General features: G+C 39.7%; 1 protein-coding gene across 1 annotated transcript in view; it reads right to left on the bottom strand.

Moving 5' to 3' along the window:
- Positions 1–15,248, bottom strand: part of col5a2a (collagen, type V, alpha 2a) — a 46,994-nt gene extending 31,746 nt beyond the window's left edge. Inside the window, exon 1 of the mRNA XM_015966839.3 lies at positions 14,987–15,248. Within this exon, the coding sequence (XP_015822325.1) occupies positions 14,987–15,071 (85 nt within the window). The 5' untranslated portion in view covers positions 15,072–15,248. The remainder of the gene's footprint in view (positions 1–14,986) is intronic.
- Between the last annotated feature and the right edge of the window lie 545 nt (positions 15,249–15,793).

Below are 15,793 nucleotides of genomic sequence, written 5' to 3'. Positions count from 1 at the left end.
AGACATTATATGTGAAATCCATGGTACGTAACAAGTGGAATCAGAAAATAGCGATTTTATTCCTGTTGACTTGCGTTCATTTTTTTGTTCTTTTGGGGACCCATGGTCCAGAAATGGAAGGGCATGACTTAGGCTTCCAATTGCATTTATGGCACATATTTGACAGCTACCGTATGTCATCTTTATGTAAGAGCTCTGTTTATTTAACCATGTATGAGATGTCATATGTTCCATAATCTATCTTGGAATATGTAAAGAAGACACTGAATTCACTAAACTACAACCAAATCCCTGTACTAAACCAAACAATAACCCCCCTTTAAATGTGAGCCATTCGATTTGAGATCACTTCGCACAAAGTCCTGGTCCACTTTCAAACATGTGGTTTTTGTATCCTCCTTGAAAAGCTCCAGTTGCACATTTATCAGAGTAACACACCCTCTCTCTCTCTCTCTCTCTCTCTCTCTCTCTCTCTCTCTCTCTCTCTCTCTCGCTCTTTCTCTCTCTCTCTCTCTCTCTCTCTCTCTCTGTGTCTCTCTGTCTCTGTCTCTCTGTCTCTCTCTCTCTCTCTCTCTCTCTCTCTCTCTCTCTCTCTCTCTCTCTCTCTCTCTCTCTCTGACAGACACAGAACAGATGTGAACCATGCTGTGCTAGCCTGTATAAACTTACCTGTAAGAAACAAAAAATGTTTACAATAAAACTCATTGAATTTGTCAAAGAGGCCCAACCCAGAGGTTTAAATAAAAACAAACAGTGAGGAGATGCATTAGAAGAAACAGATAAAAATCACAGTGGAAGTTTAAATGTTTACAAACATAAGTGGAAACCGTACTCACAGTGTGACCTTAGTGCATAGTTAAAGTCCGCAAACAGCAACAGGAATGTTTAATTTTACCGGAGATCGGTTGTTTCAGATGGTTGTTTTGTACATGAGGTCAGAATGACTCGGTGTTTTCCATCCAACAACTAGTTTTCAGTTCAAAACTCCTATTCTTGAACAATAATGCTGTCATACCATAAATATAACTATATATATTTATAGTTCAAATCAGATTTTGTTAAAGTGAGGTTATGTGGTAAGGTTTTTTAAAAATGATTAAGTAATTGTAGAATGCTTATACAACCTAAATTCGGTTCTGACTGGATTGACAAGCTAACAGCTAGTCTGAGAAAAACCATTACCATGACAAACCTTTTTTTAATTTTAATAAAAATCAATCTAATCTCCATTTTATAAAACATTTGTCAAATTTTGAAGATTAGTGTCCATCCATCCATCCATTGTCTGAACCCGCTTGTCCACGCAGGGCTGCGGGGGCGGGGGGGTGGGGGCTATCTCCAGCAGTCAATGGGCAATCAGACGGGGTACAGTCTGGACAGAGAGCCAGTCCATCGCAGGGCAACACAGAGACACGCAGGACAAACAATCATGCGCACACACACACACACACACACACAAACACACACACACACACACACACATAAGGACAATTTAGACAGACCAATCAACCTAACAGTCATGTTTTTGGATGGTGGGAGGAAGCCGGAGTACCCGGAGAGAACCCACGCATGCACAGGGAGAACATGCAAACTCCATGCAGATCCCAGGCCGGGAAGCGAACCCAGGACCTTCTTGCTGCAAGGCAACAGCTCTAACCACAGCGCAACCTGAGATTGGTGTACCAGCAATAATCTACTTTGTAATTGGTTCCACTGTGGCTAGCTGTTAGCTCGTTTACCTGTTTAGAACTATTCTCTATTTTTCAAAAAAGAATAAGCCACTAAAATGTGTAAATTCAACAATACTTCAAATCAGTGATCTAACCAAACGTTGCAGTTCATGTCTCCCCCAAACGGCACCCAAACGGGATTGTTTGCCAGTCTGAAACTGTTCAATAATGCATGCTTGCATTTTCGACTTGATTTTTCATTAACAGTTTGTGTTTAAAAATGTAATATAGCAAATGGTTTAAGATAAAACTTTATTGAGCCTACTGGGGAAATGTGTGTTACCACAGCTTAGGACAAATAGCAAACGAGTGACACATACGCGGTAAGAATTATGAAACATATTAAGTTTAAAGAACCAAACGGTGGTTACATCTAGTGGTAAAGTTACAGATTCAAATAAACAGACAACCCAATGTTTAGAGATATATTTACATTTCAAACTTGTCCAACAACTAATAAAACAAACAAAAAATAAATAAAATAAAACAATCAATATAATGAATTAATCTGACTTTTGGGGACTCACCACTCTACACCCCTGCCCCAAAGCGCTCACAGGCAAACCATTGTACTTCAGCTACAGCTAGAGCAGGAGGCATTAAAGCAGAAATCTGGAGGGTTTTTTGTATCCAACGGTATCACTCCTTATGCCCTCCTTATGCCCTCCTTATGCCCGTGTCCTCCATACTCATGTCCAAAAGCAAAGCTTCTCATTCATGAATGCAGCCAACAGAGTAAAAACACATCACTTTATAATTATTATTTTCATGCTGTGCTGTTTATTCATTCATACATACATATACATATTTTCATTCATACATACATATATATATATATATATATATATATATATATATATATATATATATATATATATATATATATATATATATATATATATATATATATATCTATCTATCTATATATATATATATATATATATATATATATATATATATATATATATATTCATACGTACACACACATTTTTTTTAAAGCATTACTATTTCACTAGAAGAGTCACCAACTGTGTATGTCCTCTAATATCCGTGCACGCTCTGTTATTGACATCCTTACATAAGCTTTCATACGCTATTGGTTAATGCCGAGTAGTGGTCAGTTCAAATTGCATGTTGCTCTACGGGACGGGGCACGACCTAGCGTATTGCTTACATCATATCACAGTACAGGGTAAGACCATCACTTTTATGGATTTCTAAAAAAATAAAATAAAAAAAATCATAAATAATTCCTGAAAGGGAGAAAACTCCAGATTGTAGCTTCAGCCCTTCTAAAAATTGCGTAATTCTGGTTTGGTCAGGTGGTTTGTCGATTCTTAGGTGGATTATTAAGTTAAAAACCAAACCAGGCTGATGACAAACTAAAACCAAAAACCTGAAGTAATTTTTGAAGTGTCAGAGAATTTGAACAACTTGAAGATAGGTTTTTCCTGGTTTGTAAAACCCTAATCTATGGAGTCTGTGAATTATGCAAACTAGGTGAAATTTAGTGACTTCCTTTCACATAATTAGAGAATTAGCTTCATTTTGAATCATTTTAACAACACAAAAACATATAAAGTAAAACTAAAGAGGCACACATGCTCAGATATTATCATTCCTCAGGCGGGGAGGAACTTTTACGAGACATCCCGTGTGTATTATTGAGTGACCCTGAAGGCATCAGATTTATTGCCTCCACATTTTGTCTGACCTCAGAGTTGCAGCAGTTAAAAAGCTCTGCACCCCCTCTTCAGACTGAAGCCTCTCTGGTAAATCCTGGTTTTTCCTGCCATGTATTATTCTGGGTTTTCTCATTCCCCCATCAAGCTCCTTTCTTCCTTGTTATTCTTATCAAAACAACTATTTTTATGGACTTTTTATGCACACTTCTTTCGTAGGCCTTCATTTGTCAAGGAATAAAACAGATACTTTCTTTTGTGCCAAAGTAATGAGGTGTCCTGGATTCATGGGGAAAGCATAGTCCATAAAAAACGTCATGAGAATCTGGTTGTTCTGGTAAAATCCCAGAACCAAATAAAACACGACTTACATCCAGGTGAACTTATCCACAAATGTCTGAAGTTGTTTCAGTGGATTTTGACATGCAGCTTTAACATAAAACATCTTAAGTAGTTTCTTGGTTATTGTAGAACATTTCTTCTTAAAGAGTCTGCTCAAAACGTAGAAACAGAGGACATGTGAGCTTAGAGGACTCTAAAAGGTGCATAGGACTCTTTATTGGGACATTACAGACACTAAAGCCAGGGGGGATGCTCAGAATTTATCACTTTTTCTTTGACGATGAATAAATCCCTTGAAGTTAACCGCAGCCTTAGTTCTTTGTAAAGGCAAAAAGCACACCAGGAGGTCTGTCTTCCAATGCCTTCTAGTGGTCTCATATTTCTGCCACAGCCAAGTTTTTTTTCACGGATATTTTGCTGATAGTCACAAGAATTTATCTGCATTAGATAACAATGCAAGAAAATAAAAATAAAGTACCTTTTTGTGTTTCTGATGATTTCTATCTTACCTTCTACCTGACCAACCCCTGTTTGGAAACACTTTACTGTATTCAGGACTGATGAGCTAACAGCTAGGTTACTGCAATCAACATCAAAGTTTCCCTGCCATTCCCTGCCAAAACAGCACCAGTCTTCTAGATTTCATGAAAAGAAGAATGCAACTTGCATACATTTTTGATGCAAAATTGACATCGGCAAAGGTTTTTTGAATAAAGTTTGATTTAACTTTAGTGACATTTAGGAAACTTGATGGCATTTTAAGATGGCAACAATATATAGATGTGGAATGCATTAACATGTTTAAGATGGTTTATCTGAATGGTCCCAACTCAAATTTGTTGCCATGTTATAACACTTTAATCATCTATTGAAAAACCACATGAATTTAGCATGTTTTCACTCACAGCCTATGTGGACCACAATATACTGGACAATTTATGTCCATAGGCTCGAGTTATATCTTTCTGTGCCCAAATGGGAGGTTCCCATTAGCTAAGCTAACAGCTAGTCGATATACAGTGATTTACATGAAACTTCAGTAAATCACTTCAGTAAATTACATAAGCAGATTTCATATGAAAATTGTCACACCCAGAGAATCCAAAAATGGGAAAAGAGGTTACGTTTGGAACAGGGTTGGAACAAATGAACCAGTGTAGCTACTAGCTAACTTGGCTAACCCAAGAAGCTAAGAAGGGCTCCTTGGACTGGGGTATCCCTTCCGCATGGCAGACTGGCTCCCGTGCAAGGCGGTAGTTATGCTGATCGTCTAAGGAGATCTAATATGGACTGGGACTGTTACATTTCAGGCGGAGCCTCAGACCGCTGCGATTGTAACCAGGTGCCGTGGCCTTTTATATCAGCTCTTGCTACACGGTCAGAGATAAGCAGGACACTAGCTACATGCTAACCCAAAGCTAACTGAGTTTTTCCTGCTGTATTCAGTAAGAAAAATGAGGTAGAGCGACCCCAAAGTAAAGGCACCTCCGGCCTGTTTAGTAACAAAAAAATAACTAGATAAGCTGACTGAGGATATCAGGCTTCATTGGTCTACCGCAGTGAAAGATCTGCGTCTGCCGTTGTTGATGTTCCCTTCTCCGGGAGCCGGAGATTAGCGAGACATTAGCTACACCCAAACCCGAAACCAACAGAGATTTTCCAGGTGTTTTCAGCGAGAAAAATGTGGTTGAGCGTCTCAAAAGTGAAGCAGCATCAACAAAAAGAGCTGTGGTGTTTCTGTGGTCTCCCTCAGAGATCCAGCATGGCTACAGCCTCGCTTCGGAGCTGGCCCGGCTGCCCCGGGAAACAGGAACATGCAGCCACCTGCTATTCTCAGGCAGGAGACAGTAGAAGCTGGGCACCCGCTCAAGTTTCTAACGCCGGGGACACACCGGCCGCGGAAGCGCCGCGAAGCACCGAGAAGTGAATCGCTCACGAAATTCAGCCGCTGCTCGCCGCTCCTCAGTTCAGATCAGATGCGCTCCAGTCGAGGCGCGCCTCGGCTCAGCTGTAGTTTTTCTTTTAATCACTTGGTGTCCTCCATTTCCTCTCTGCCTTTTCTCAGCTCTTTTCCTTTATGTTTGAGTGTGTGTGTGTGTGTGTGTGTGTGTGTGCGTGCGTGTGTGCGTACGCGTGTGTGCGTACGCGTGTGTGTGTGTGTGTGTGTGTGTGTGTGTGTGTGTGTGTGTGTGTGTGTGTGTGAACCTATGGTATGAACTAGTTGTTTCTGCCAGTTGAATCTCTTGGAACCCGCTCCAATTCTGCAGCTGTATCCTAGCAGTTTCTTCTGAAATGGGTACGTAAATAACCTTGTTTTTCGAGGGTCATGCAGCTCCTTGTGTTTCTCAACTTCCATAATTAATTTAAAGTCATCCATCTTAACTGCTTGCCTCAGACTTTCTGCCTCTCTGTCCTGTTTGCTCCGGAAAAAAAAAGACACCCAAAACCACACCCCCTTCACATGGTCACACATGCACACAAGTTCAATGTGTGTGTATGTGTGTGCGTGTTCGTGTGGTTTTTCTGCAGTGTCTGATTACGAACACATTTGACTATTGCGGAATTTTATTTTGAAATGCTTTATTTTGTTAAATTTACCGGCCTGCCTCTTCTGTCTAGGTTTGACTTCCTGCCAGAATTGACGCGATTCACCCGCGGCTCGCAAAAAAAATAGAGCAGACGCCGAAACAATCGCTGCACGGTGCAGGCTGGAGCGCCGGCGCGAGGCGATTCGCAGCACTTCGGCGGCATGTGGTCTATAGAATAGCTTAACAAGGGCGCCGAATGAAGGCGGTCCCATTTTCGCAGCGCTTCGCGGTGCTTCCGCGGCCGGTGTGTCCCCGGCGTTATGCAGCTCCACTAACATGTAACATGTTTGACCAAGCAGTTAAATGGCACAGCATTCCCCCCATTCAACCAGCAAAATAAAGTACAGAATTTAGTTTTACTTAATGATAAAAAGAAGCAGAAACTGCTTGGGTGGTCTGTTAGTAACCACAGCTTGCCCATTTGTCCAACTAATTCTATGATTAATATCCAAACACTAACACAAACACACAGACAAAACTAAAGTTCAGAGAGTTGAAATGGCCAAACATCTATTAACGTGAGGCTGAGGCCTTTCTTCGGAGCTAGCTCTGAAGTCACGTGGATGCTCATTAATTAATCAGATTTTTAAGCATTAAATTCCACTTGAACACAAGAGTTACAAAAAAAATCACCCCCCTCAGAGTTGTCATTAATGAAAAGTAGATCTATTAAACCTAAAAGGTTTTTTTGAACCAGGCTGTAAACATGCTTATTTCTGCTGTGAAACAGACATTTTTAACATGGGAGTCAATGAGGATTTGCTCTCTTCTGCTGCCGCTTCCTTTTTGGCTTCATATTTGCTGCAGAATTATGGGGCCTTGGGACCAACACATGACCTCTTGATTATGTTGAAATGTTCTGACTGTCAGCGAAACTGTTCTTCAAAGTTTATTATGTTTTACCTCTAAAATCTCCCTTTTGCATTTTTAAGCAGTGATTTTTTTTCCACCTTTGCTTTAAAGCTCACTCATCATTTCAAAATCGGTCTAATATTTAGATCTTTCATTTCCCAAAGATTTACCTCCAAATATGTGCTGGATTGCGGCAGCAATGTTGGATCATTCCTGGTGGACTGTTCTCCCTTTGATACAATAAGTAACCATGAAGTTTCACTGTCGAGTAGCTGTTAGCTTATCAATCCTATAAGGATGTCAACTAAGCTGAGGCTGTCAGGAAGCTTTCTACACAAGGTACAATAGGAATTATTTGTAAAATGTACACACAAAAATAGCTGTAATGATCGTTTAAAGATATTTTATTTAGGTCTGCAACAATCAGAACGGCTGGCATGCACAACTGATTTTACTGTCAGAGGATCAGCCGGTGGTTCTAATCCAGCTGGCTGGAAAACAACTCAAACACAGTTTCTCTGTCACACAAACATGGGGACATTTTTTCCTGCATGTAGAGAAATAAAGTTCTCATGTCTTTGTAAATCAGCTGCATGCAACATCCACCAACAAAAATCCTTTTCATAAATTTTCTTGTGATGCTCTCGATGCCAAACAGATGATTTCTCTGCAAATCTGCTGCAGTTTGTTTACCAAAACTCCTCCCTTCTACATGCTTTACTCGTAAGGTCCTGAACAGCTGTGCAAGCTGCAAAAACCTTCAACAAATGTTTTCAAGAGTTTGCTTCAGAAAATGAACATTTTTGGGTAAGAAAAATGCCAACAAGGATTAGAAAAGCTGCACAAGTAAACGTTTAATTCCAACTAAAAACAATGACTCAGTCTTCAGCTTTCCTGTCTTTAGTTATTATCGACCAGAGACGAAACACGTGCTCCAAAGGAAATTCCATTTCAACACAACTTCCTGAGCTTCATTTGTCCTCGACTCATCCCAAACAAGCAGCTGGCTTTACCTCACTGTCACTTCCTCCACATCCCTAACAAAGTTCATTTTAGTCTGAATTCAGCATGTCCCCCACTCTGCTGCTCCTTTAAAGTCTCAGATCGGTTTACGTCCAGCCTATAACCGAAACCTTACAGCTGTAAGTCACATGAACAGAGTCTAAGCTGTGTAACCCTGAGCCCTGTTGTTAAAAGTAAAAATAGAAATTACAAAGTCATCTTGCAGCTTGTTGTTTCTGAGAAAACCCACAAGATCTAAATGTTTGCATGTGGTGTTTTACATGAAAGCTAGCAGGTTTTTAATTTAGACTTATTGCTTCTCTGACTGAATTAAACAAGCTGTAAACAAATAAAGAGTTCCAATATCTACGGTTAGCTAGACATCCCAACTCTCAAACTCCCCTAACTTTGGTCCCTTCTCTGAGGTTAAATGGACACCATGAGTCAGACATTCCCACGTCTCACTGCTCTGTCTCGATGTGAGACGAGTCTGTTCTGAAGCTCGGACTGGACGTTGTAACGGGCAGAACAGACGGAACATTGTGTTTAAAGACTCCATCTTTCTTTTAACTGAATCATTCACTTTTCCAACAGATTTTCATTCATTCAATGACAAAAAACTTTCTACTCACTCATGGAATTATTTTCATATACATTGCATAAAGGACATGGGAATGAATAGAGACTTTTATCAGCCATTTGTTTAAATGTAAGATATTTGTATATCTTTATGTTTTTTGCATGTTAACTTTTTTATTTCACTACTTTTGAATATACATATGAGAATGTAATCAGCTGGTTATATGTTACACTGAAAAAACAAACAAAGCCAGTTTAACCAACAACCTATCTATGGTGCCTATCTCCAGCAGTCAACGGGCAAGTAGGCGGGGTACACCCTGGACAGAGAGCCAGTCCATCGCAGGGCAACACAGAGACACACAGGACAAACAATCATGCACACACACACACACACACACACACACACACACACACACACACACACACACACACACACACACACACACACACACACATTCACACCTAAGGACAATTTAGACAGACCAATCAACCTAACAGTCATGTTTTTGGACGGTGGGAGGAAGCCAGAGTACCCGGAGAGAACCCACGCATGCACAGGGAGAACATGCAAACTCCATGCAGAAAGATCCCAGACTGGGAAGCGAACCCAGGACCTTCTTGCTGTAAGGCAACAGCTCTAACCACTGTGCCACTGCGCAGCCCTAACTTACACATCAAATTTACAAATTGAGCTTAACTTTGGACATTTTTACTTTTCTGTTTAACATTTCTTTGATTTGATATTAAATTTAAAAGCACCCATAAAACAACAAAGCTAAAGTGAAGCAGCAGGAGGACCACCAGGGATGAGAAGCACCTCCAGGCGTTCTGCCTCTTACATCTGAGGCACGTCGATTTGAAGCTGCGGAGAGCCTAAACATATCTGAGGTCACGTTGCTGACCTTTGTCACCCACTATAACACCCATGTGGCTTTCTCGTTCACCCACTGGACTTTTATTTTACACAACTAAGCTGCAGCATAGAATTTAGGTCCAACCACAACCTGTAATTATGGCCGACTGTCGTTGTTTTGTGGCATCTAAACACAAGAGTAGTATTTAAGAAGTGGTACCTTCAGACGTATGAGAATTTATAAGCTCAAATGGAAATTGCTTCAAATGTAATTGTTTTAAAGCAACAGCATCTCCAGAAATGGTGTTAAGTCACCATTTGGGCCAGTTCACTTCCCAGTTAAAGTGTGTTAAAATTGGATGATTGTGAGCAATTTCTGTAGCCTTTGAGCCAATCGCTGGAGGGGGGGAATCAGAGAACATGTTCGCAGTGAGACCTGCCAACCTTCAGAGGAGGAGCTCCAAGAAGCAAAAGCCTCTCGATCTGAGGAACCACAACCAGCTGTATCAACACCAGCTCACTGCTCACAAGCCTCATCAGAGCCATGTTTGTTTTACCGGACTTTCAGTATTACGTTTTAATTGTTGATAAAGATAACGTTTGTCCAGAAACCAACAATTAAAGAACAAATTAAAGAGATGCAACAACAGTTGGAAAACACACATCATTAAGGCTCAGCAGCCTCCAGGAGAACACAAAAACCTCAACTTTTCTCATGATCTTGAGACAATTCTTATAAAAATCAAGGGAGAGAAAACATTGGGAGATGTGTTTTTATCATCCAGTAAAACCCAGCTGCCACTAGATTTCCCAAGATGCAACAGTTGTGCCTTGCATACCTGTTTTCACTCCAAACCGTATGTAGTACGCTGGTCATACGTTACACTGAAACAAACCTTTAGAGTTTAACCAACAAAATTTAGATTCAAGCTGTTTAAGGTCTTTTTTTTTGATAATTGTTTCTTTAATTTAACAGATGAAACTTAAACATCTTTCATTTATGAAACATATTTTTTTCTAGAGATACTTAAATGGTTAACATTTAACAGTCTTCAGAATAACTTTTTACAGTGTAAACAGTCACAAACTGTTGTTTCTTTTTTGAAAAATAAATAAATAAATAAATAAAACTGTTTACTTGTTGATTAAAAGCTGCTTTTTGTATGTTTGATTCTTTTCATAGCTCGATTTTAGTGGCGGAGCTCAAAAACAGCTCGAGGACCAGAGCTGTTAATTGGAACAAAATCAGAAAATAAGAAAAAAAAACAGGCCTATTTTTATGAAAATGTTGCCTATCCTGTCCCCAGGCTGTTCTGTCATCTTCCCTCATGGACGAAGGAACAGGATCACAGGACAGATGGGTAAAAAGGTGCCAATCAGGCACCAGGAGACCATCGGGAGGAACTGTAATTACAGAGCCTTTGAACAAAAAGTCACTTTAACTTGAACCTGTGAAAAAGTAAACGATGAGATGTCTGCCAAACAGGCCAGGAAGTTTCACATCTGTCTGTGTTCAAGGCAATGGAACCATGATGCATCTGCAGTTTAATTTCCTCCTCTTCCAACAATCTCCGACTTTTATATTTTCCAAAACTGCCAGACTTCTTTTTTCTTTTTTAACATCTGGAAGTCATCCCTCCACCCGATCCTCCAAACGCTGACTGCTTCACTTTTATAAGTGGTTCTCATGGCGCAGGCCTTGCAGGCACAAGCTGTATTAAAAACCCATCAGCTCCACTGCTGTGCCACCACACCATTACCGTCTCACAGCCAGACACTTTCCATCGACAACTGATAATCCCTCCACCGGCCGAAGACCGATCTGCTGAACCCGGCCCTCTTTAACGCTGCGAGAAAAGAGGCGTGTAATCAAGTCATAGCTCAGAAATGCAGCATGTGTTCCCAATCAGATCCGTCTGTGTTGAGTTCACATGTTTGGACGCTACGGCTTTGGTAGAAAACAGCCCATTTGTTGCGATGTCAGTGATGTGGCAACAGCAACTGGAAGCAATTTGGGGGACAGGGTGACCTCATGTTGGTTTGCTCATTTGGAATTCCTGTTTTTTAGCTCTCTGAGAGGGTATAAAGTTTGAAGTTTTGGTGACCTGGTAATGTGAGAAATGCAACTCCACACAGCCAGCATTTTACAGCTGGGTCCGTGTGAGTGAGCGTTCACAAGCACACACACAAATAAAGACACAATTTCTGTGGGCACACAATAAGACTGTTTTATGTTACTGCATTTAAAAACAAACCTTATTCACTTTTTTCTTCCCTTTCTACTTCCAAACCTCAACTCTTCTTCCAAATATTACTCAAACGCTTCCATCTCAAACACAGATTGCAGTTCTTGCTTGAAAAGTTTTTTCCACTTGAATCCACGTTCATCTTTAATATAAAAGCCTTGAATCCATCAAGTAATGTGTATCACCCCCAGAGTTCTGAAAAATGACATGTTGAGAAATTATTGACTTACAGCCATTTTGATTTAATTTAGACCAAAATGGCACCAAATTTCAGCTCTGTTCCTTAAATCCATTATGTTATTGTCAGTTAGTGGTGGTCATCTTGAATTGGGCTGACTTTAAGAGTTATTTAATTGTAGATGATACTAAATCTATAATTCACCTGTATGTAAATGAAGTCATTTTATTCAAGAGTTTTGCTTTTCGGTGTCATGAATAGTCTGATTGATGGTTTTATTTATTCAAGAAAAATACCCATGGATGTGCACATTCAGAGCACTGTCCTAAATCAAAAGTTCAACATTTAAAAGAGTGATTTTATTGATTGGATTCAAGTTTATTGAGAGGGCCATTTCCTATAATAGAGAAATACTGATACCACAATGATCCAAACTAGGGATTAACCAATGATTGGTTGTATTTTATTACATTTCGATCAGTTGGTTGGCAAAGATGCAGCTTAGGGATTAAATCTGCATGTATCGGTTTGTTACTTATATGAAGTATTTTTCAGGCTTTGGCTGTAAAACAGTGTCAGTAAAGGTAAAAAGAGAAGATATGTTTGTGACTGGATCTTCTGTAAGACACGTTTAAAGCATGCAACTCTTTCTCTGCTGCTATTTTAGCAGCTTGTAGCGCCTGCTTTTCAAAAATCTTAACAATTAGTTATTAACAAGTGATAAACATCCTCTAGGTTGCAGGTTTTGTTTCTGTGCTTTTCTGTTAAACACAAACGTTTTTAACACTAAGCTATTGCTTTCAAATTGGTTTTGGTGGTTCTTGAGCCAGAAACTTTACCAAATTCACATTGGACAGCATTCTGTCACCCTCTGCTGACCAGAAACTGCATTTAACAGTTTTTTTGTATGAGCAGGAATACTTGAGGGAGGTCTCTACCTGCTTTACAGTAATAGCTGTTTACTGGGCCGGTAGCTAATTGAAAAGCTAGCAGTTAAAATTTTCAGTTTGCCAACTGTCGATAACTAGCACGAGAAAAATTATTTTGCTTTTTAGTTGTCATTATTGCTGCGCCTGAAAGTAAAAATAAGACAGTAGTGTCTCTGAAGGTAAAGCAAAGAGCTAAAACTAGAGCAAACATCTGCACGGCCTACAGTAGTTTGAGAGACCTAAAGAAGGCTACAAACATCACATACTGATTGTGACCTGGCTTTGTTGTCACTGAACTTGAAACATTTTTTGTCCAACACTGAGGATCTTTTAACTTTGAGTCTTATTTAGTATCAGCTGGCTCCTGCTACCGTTAGCATGTTGTTAGCAATAGCTACAGCAAGCTGTATTGCTTTAATTGTAAGTCGGATTTTAGAAGTTTAGACCCTTTCCTGATGTTTAGCTCTCATGTTTGTGTGCAGCCAAATAGCAAGATAAAACTTTTAATAATTAATTGAAATAAAATTTGTTGAATTAATAGAGTAGATGGGTTTTAACGCGTCGATTTGGCTGCAGACCACAGAAGCACACATCTGGTCTGAATCCAGGGATTATGGTCTGGGAGCACACATTTGTTTGAACTGTTCAGAAGACAAAAAATGTCCTTTAAATGTCTCTTAAAGTGGGAGCAAAACCACTTAGAGCATCTTTGAGGCCTCATAACTTATTAAACCTGATTGCAAAAGCTATAAAATCAGAAAGAGAATGCCTGAATTAAAAGGTAAACCATAATATTTATATAATTGCCTTAAATTATATTAAAATCACTTTTGCTCCAAAAAATAAATAAATAAAAAATAAAAAAACATTCCAAGGCAAAATGTCTGATGTTTTTTTCTTGGTTCAAGAAAGTTGAATCTTCAGATTCCTTAACAGACATACATGAACGTTCATTGTCCCAAAGTGCTGCTGAACCACATTTTCCTTTAGTCTACAAACCCCCTGAACTTTCCACTGGTTTTTATGATCCAAACAGTCATCCTATCCAACAGCGTTCCATGGAAGGAATCCTGAAAAGTGTTTTTGAAGAAAAAATAAGGTCAGACTGAATAAAATAAAAAAAGTATATATATTTTTTTTTTATGTGATTTTTGTTTGTGTAATCAAGTAAAAACCATTATTAGTGTATTATTATCTCTTTATGGGACCACAAGGTGGCGTTCTAACTAGTCCCAGAGTTTCACATATTCTCCAAACATTGTGAAAATGAATCTAAAGAGAGAAATTGATATTTTGAAAGAAAAACTTTTTTTTCCATAAGTAGAGGAGACCTCAGGAGCCCAGAGAGGCTTGTGACATCATCAACTGAAACAACATCCTGTGACGACACCAGACACCAAACATTCTCCTGATTAAAAAAAGGTAGAAGCAGATCAAGTAAAACAAGATGACTCAGGTGTTTCCATCCTGAATCCTGCAGCATCTCGGCCTCTCATGTCCCCTCACATCTGCCCTGAATTAACATTTTCCCTCAGAGGCTGGTGAGCTGTGCTGCTGGAATTCTTTACACAGATGTAGCTGGAAATAAATGCTTCTCTTGATTCCCAATGACTGCTCCAAGGTGTTGAGACAGTAACGCTAAAACCACAAAAAGGTGCACGTTTTCATTCCCTCGGGGTGACGTCATTCTCACTCTGACAGATGTCTGCGAGCCTGTTGCCCAACATGTTCACCAGTTACAGATATTCCAGGGAAAAGTAGTCTTTCCTCTAGCCTCTCTTAGATAAACAGACAAATGTGACCGTGTAAGGATCGGTGTGATCATCCTCAGCAGAGATGCTGAGTTTGAACAAGCGAATGAAGCAGTGATGAGAGGGAAACCCTTCAGCATGAGGCATCAAAATGAGCCTTGTCTGTGTTACATGGTTTTAAACTTAATGACAAGCAGCTCAACTCTGGAGTTTCAAATCAAACAAAAGAGTAAAGTTCAAAAATCACTCACCACTGCTCCCGTCCTGACATGTCACAATCACAAGCCGAGAGACCACCAGAAAGATAAAAGTCCTCAAATGCATGGAAATCATCATGTCTAAGACATGGGCCTTTCTTTTGTGCAAAGTTAAAGAAGGAGGGGGAAAGGGATGGAAGAAAAGGTGCCCAGGTTATCACAGCAGCACCATGAACACAGGAGCGCCTCTCCTTGTAAGCAGCGAGCAGACCCAGCCCAGAATGCGTGAGTGGGATTTTTTTCCTCCTTTTTTTGTGTAGTTACAGCTTTAAATGAGAAGAATGCTGGCAAGCCTAATTTTCCTCCCCCTTTTGTCCCACAGCCACCCCCTTACAGAGAACTACACCCATGTTCACCAGATCGCTTGCTCTCTCTCTCTCTCTCTCCACGTCTCTAAACCCTAACTAAAGATGTCAGGAAAAAATGAATTTGATTGAAGTTTCTTTTTCTTGTCTAGTCCTTGTCTTCATAAATGGCTGTTAAGAAGGATCATAAAAGTGCAGTTTTACTGCAGTTTCTCACTCTAAAGGACACACAACCAGCTGAGAAGCTCATCCCAGTTTTACTACATCAATCAAAGCAAAAATAGAGTTTATAACTATTGTTTTCTAAGCAGAAACCAGAGATGAACAACAGCTTTCAGTGGATGAAGGTGTGAATAGAAATAGGTTTCATATGAAACTGTCAGTGTGGGTGGGTACCATTGAGGGTGATCAACAAGTCTGAGTAAATTTCACCTTTGATGGTCAGATTTCACATTTGGGCTTGATAATTATTATGGAGAATTATTGCATTCAAACC

The sequence above is a fragment of the Nothobranchius furzeri genome, chromosome 14, assembly GCF_043380555.1.
Source record: "Nothobranchius furzeri strain GRZ-AD chromosome 14, NfurGRZ-RIMD1, whole genome shotgun sequence".
NCBI classification, from domain to species: domain Eukaryota; kingdom Metazoa; phylum Chordata; class Actinopteri; order Cyprinodontiformes; family Nothobranchiidae; genus Nothobranchius; species Nothobranchius furzeri.
This window is presented reverse-complemented; position numbering and strand designations above follow the sequence as displayed.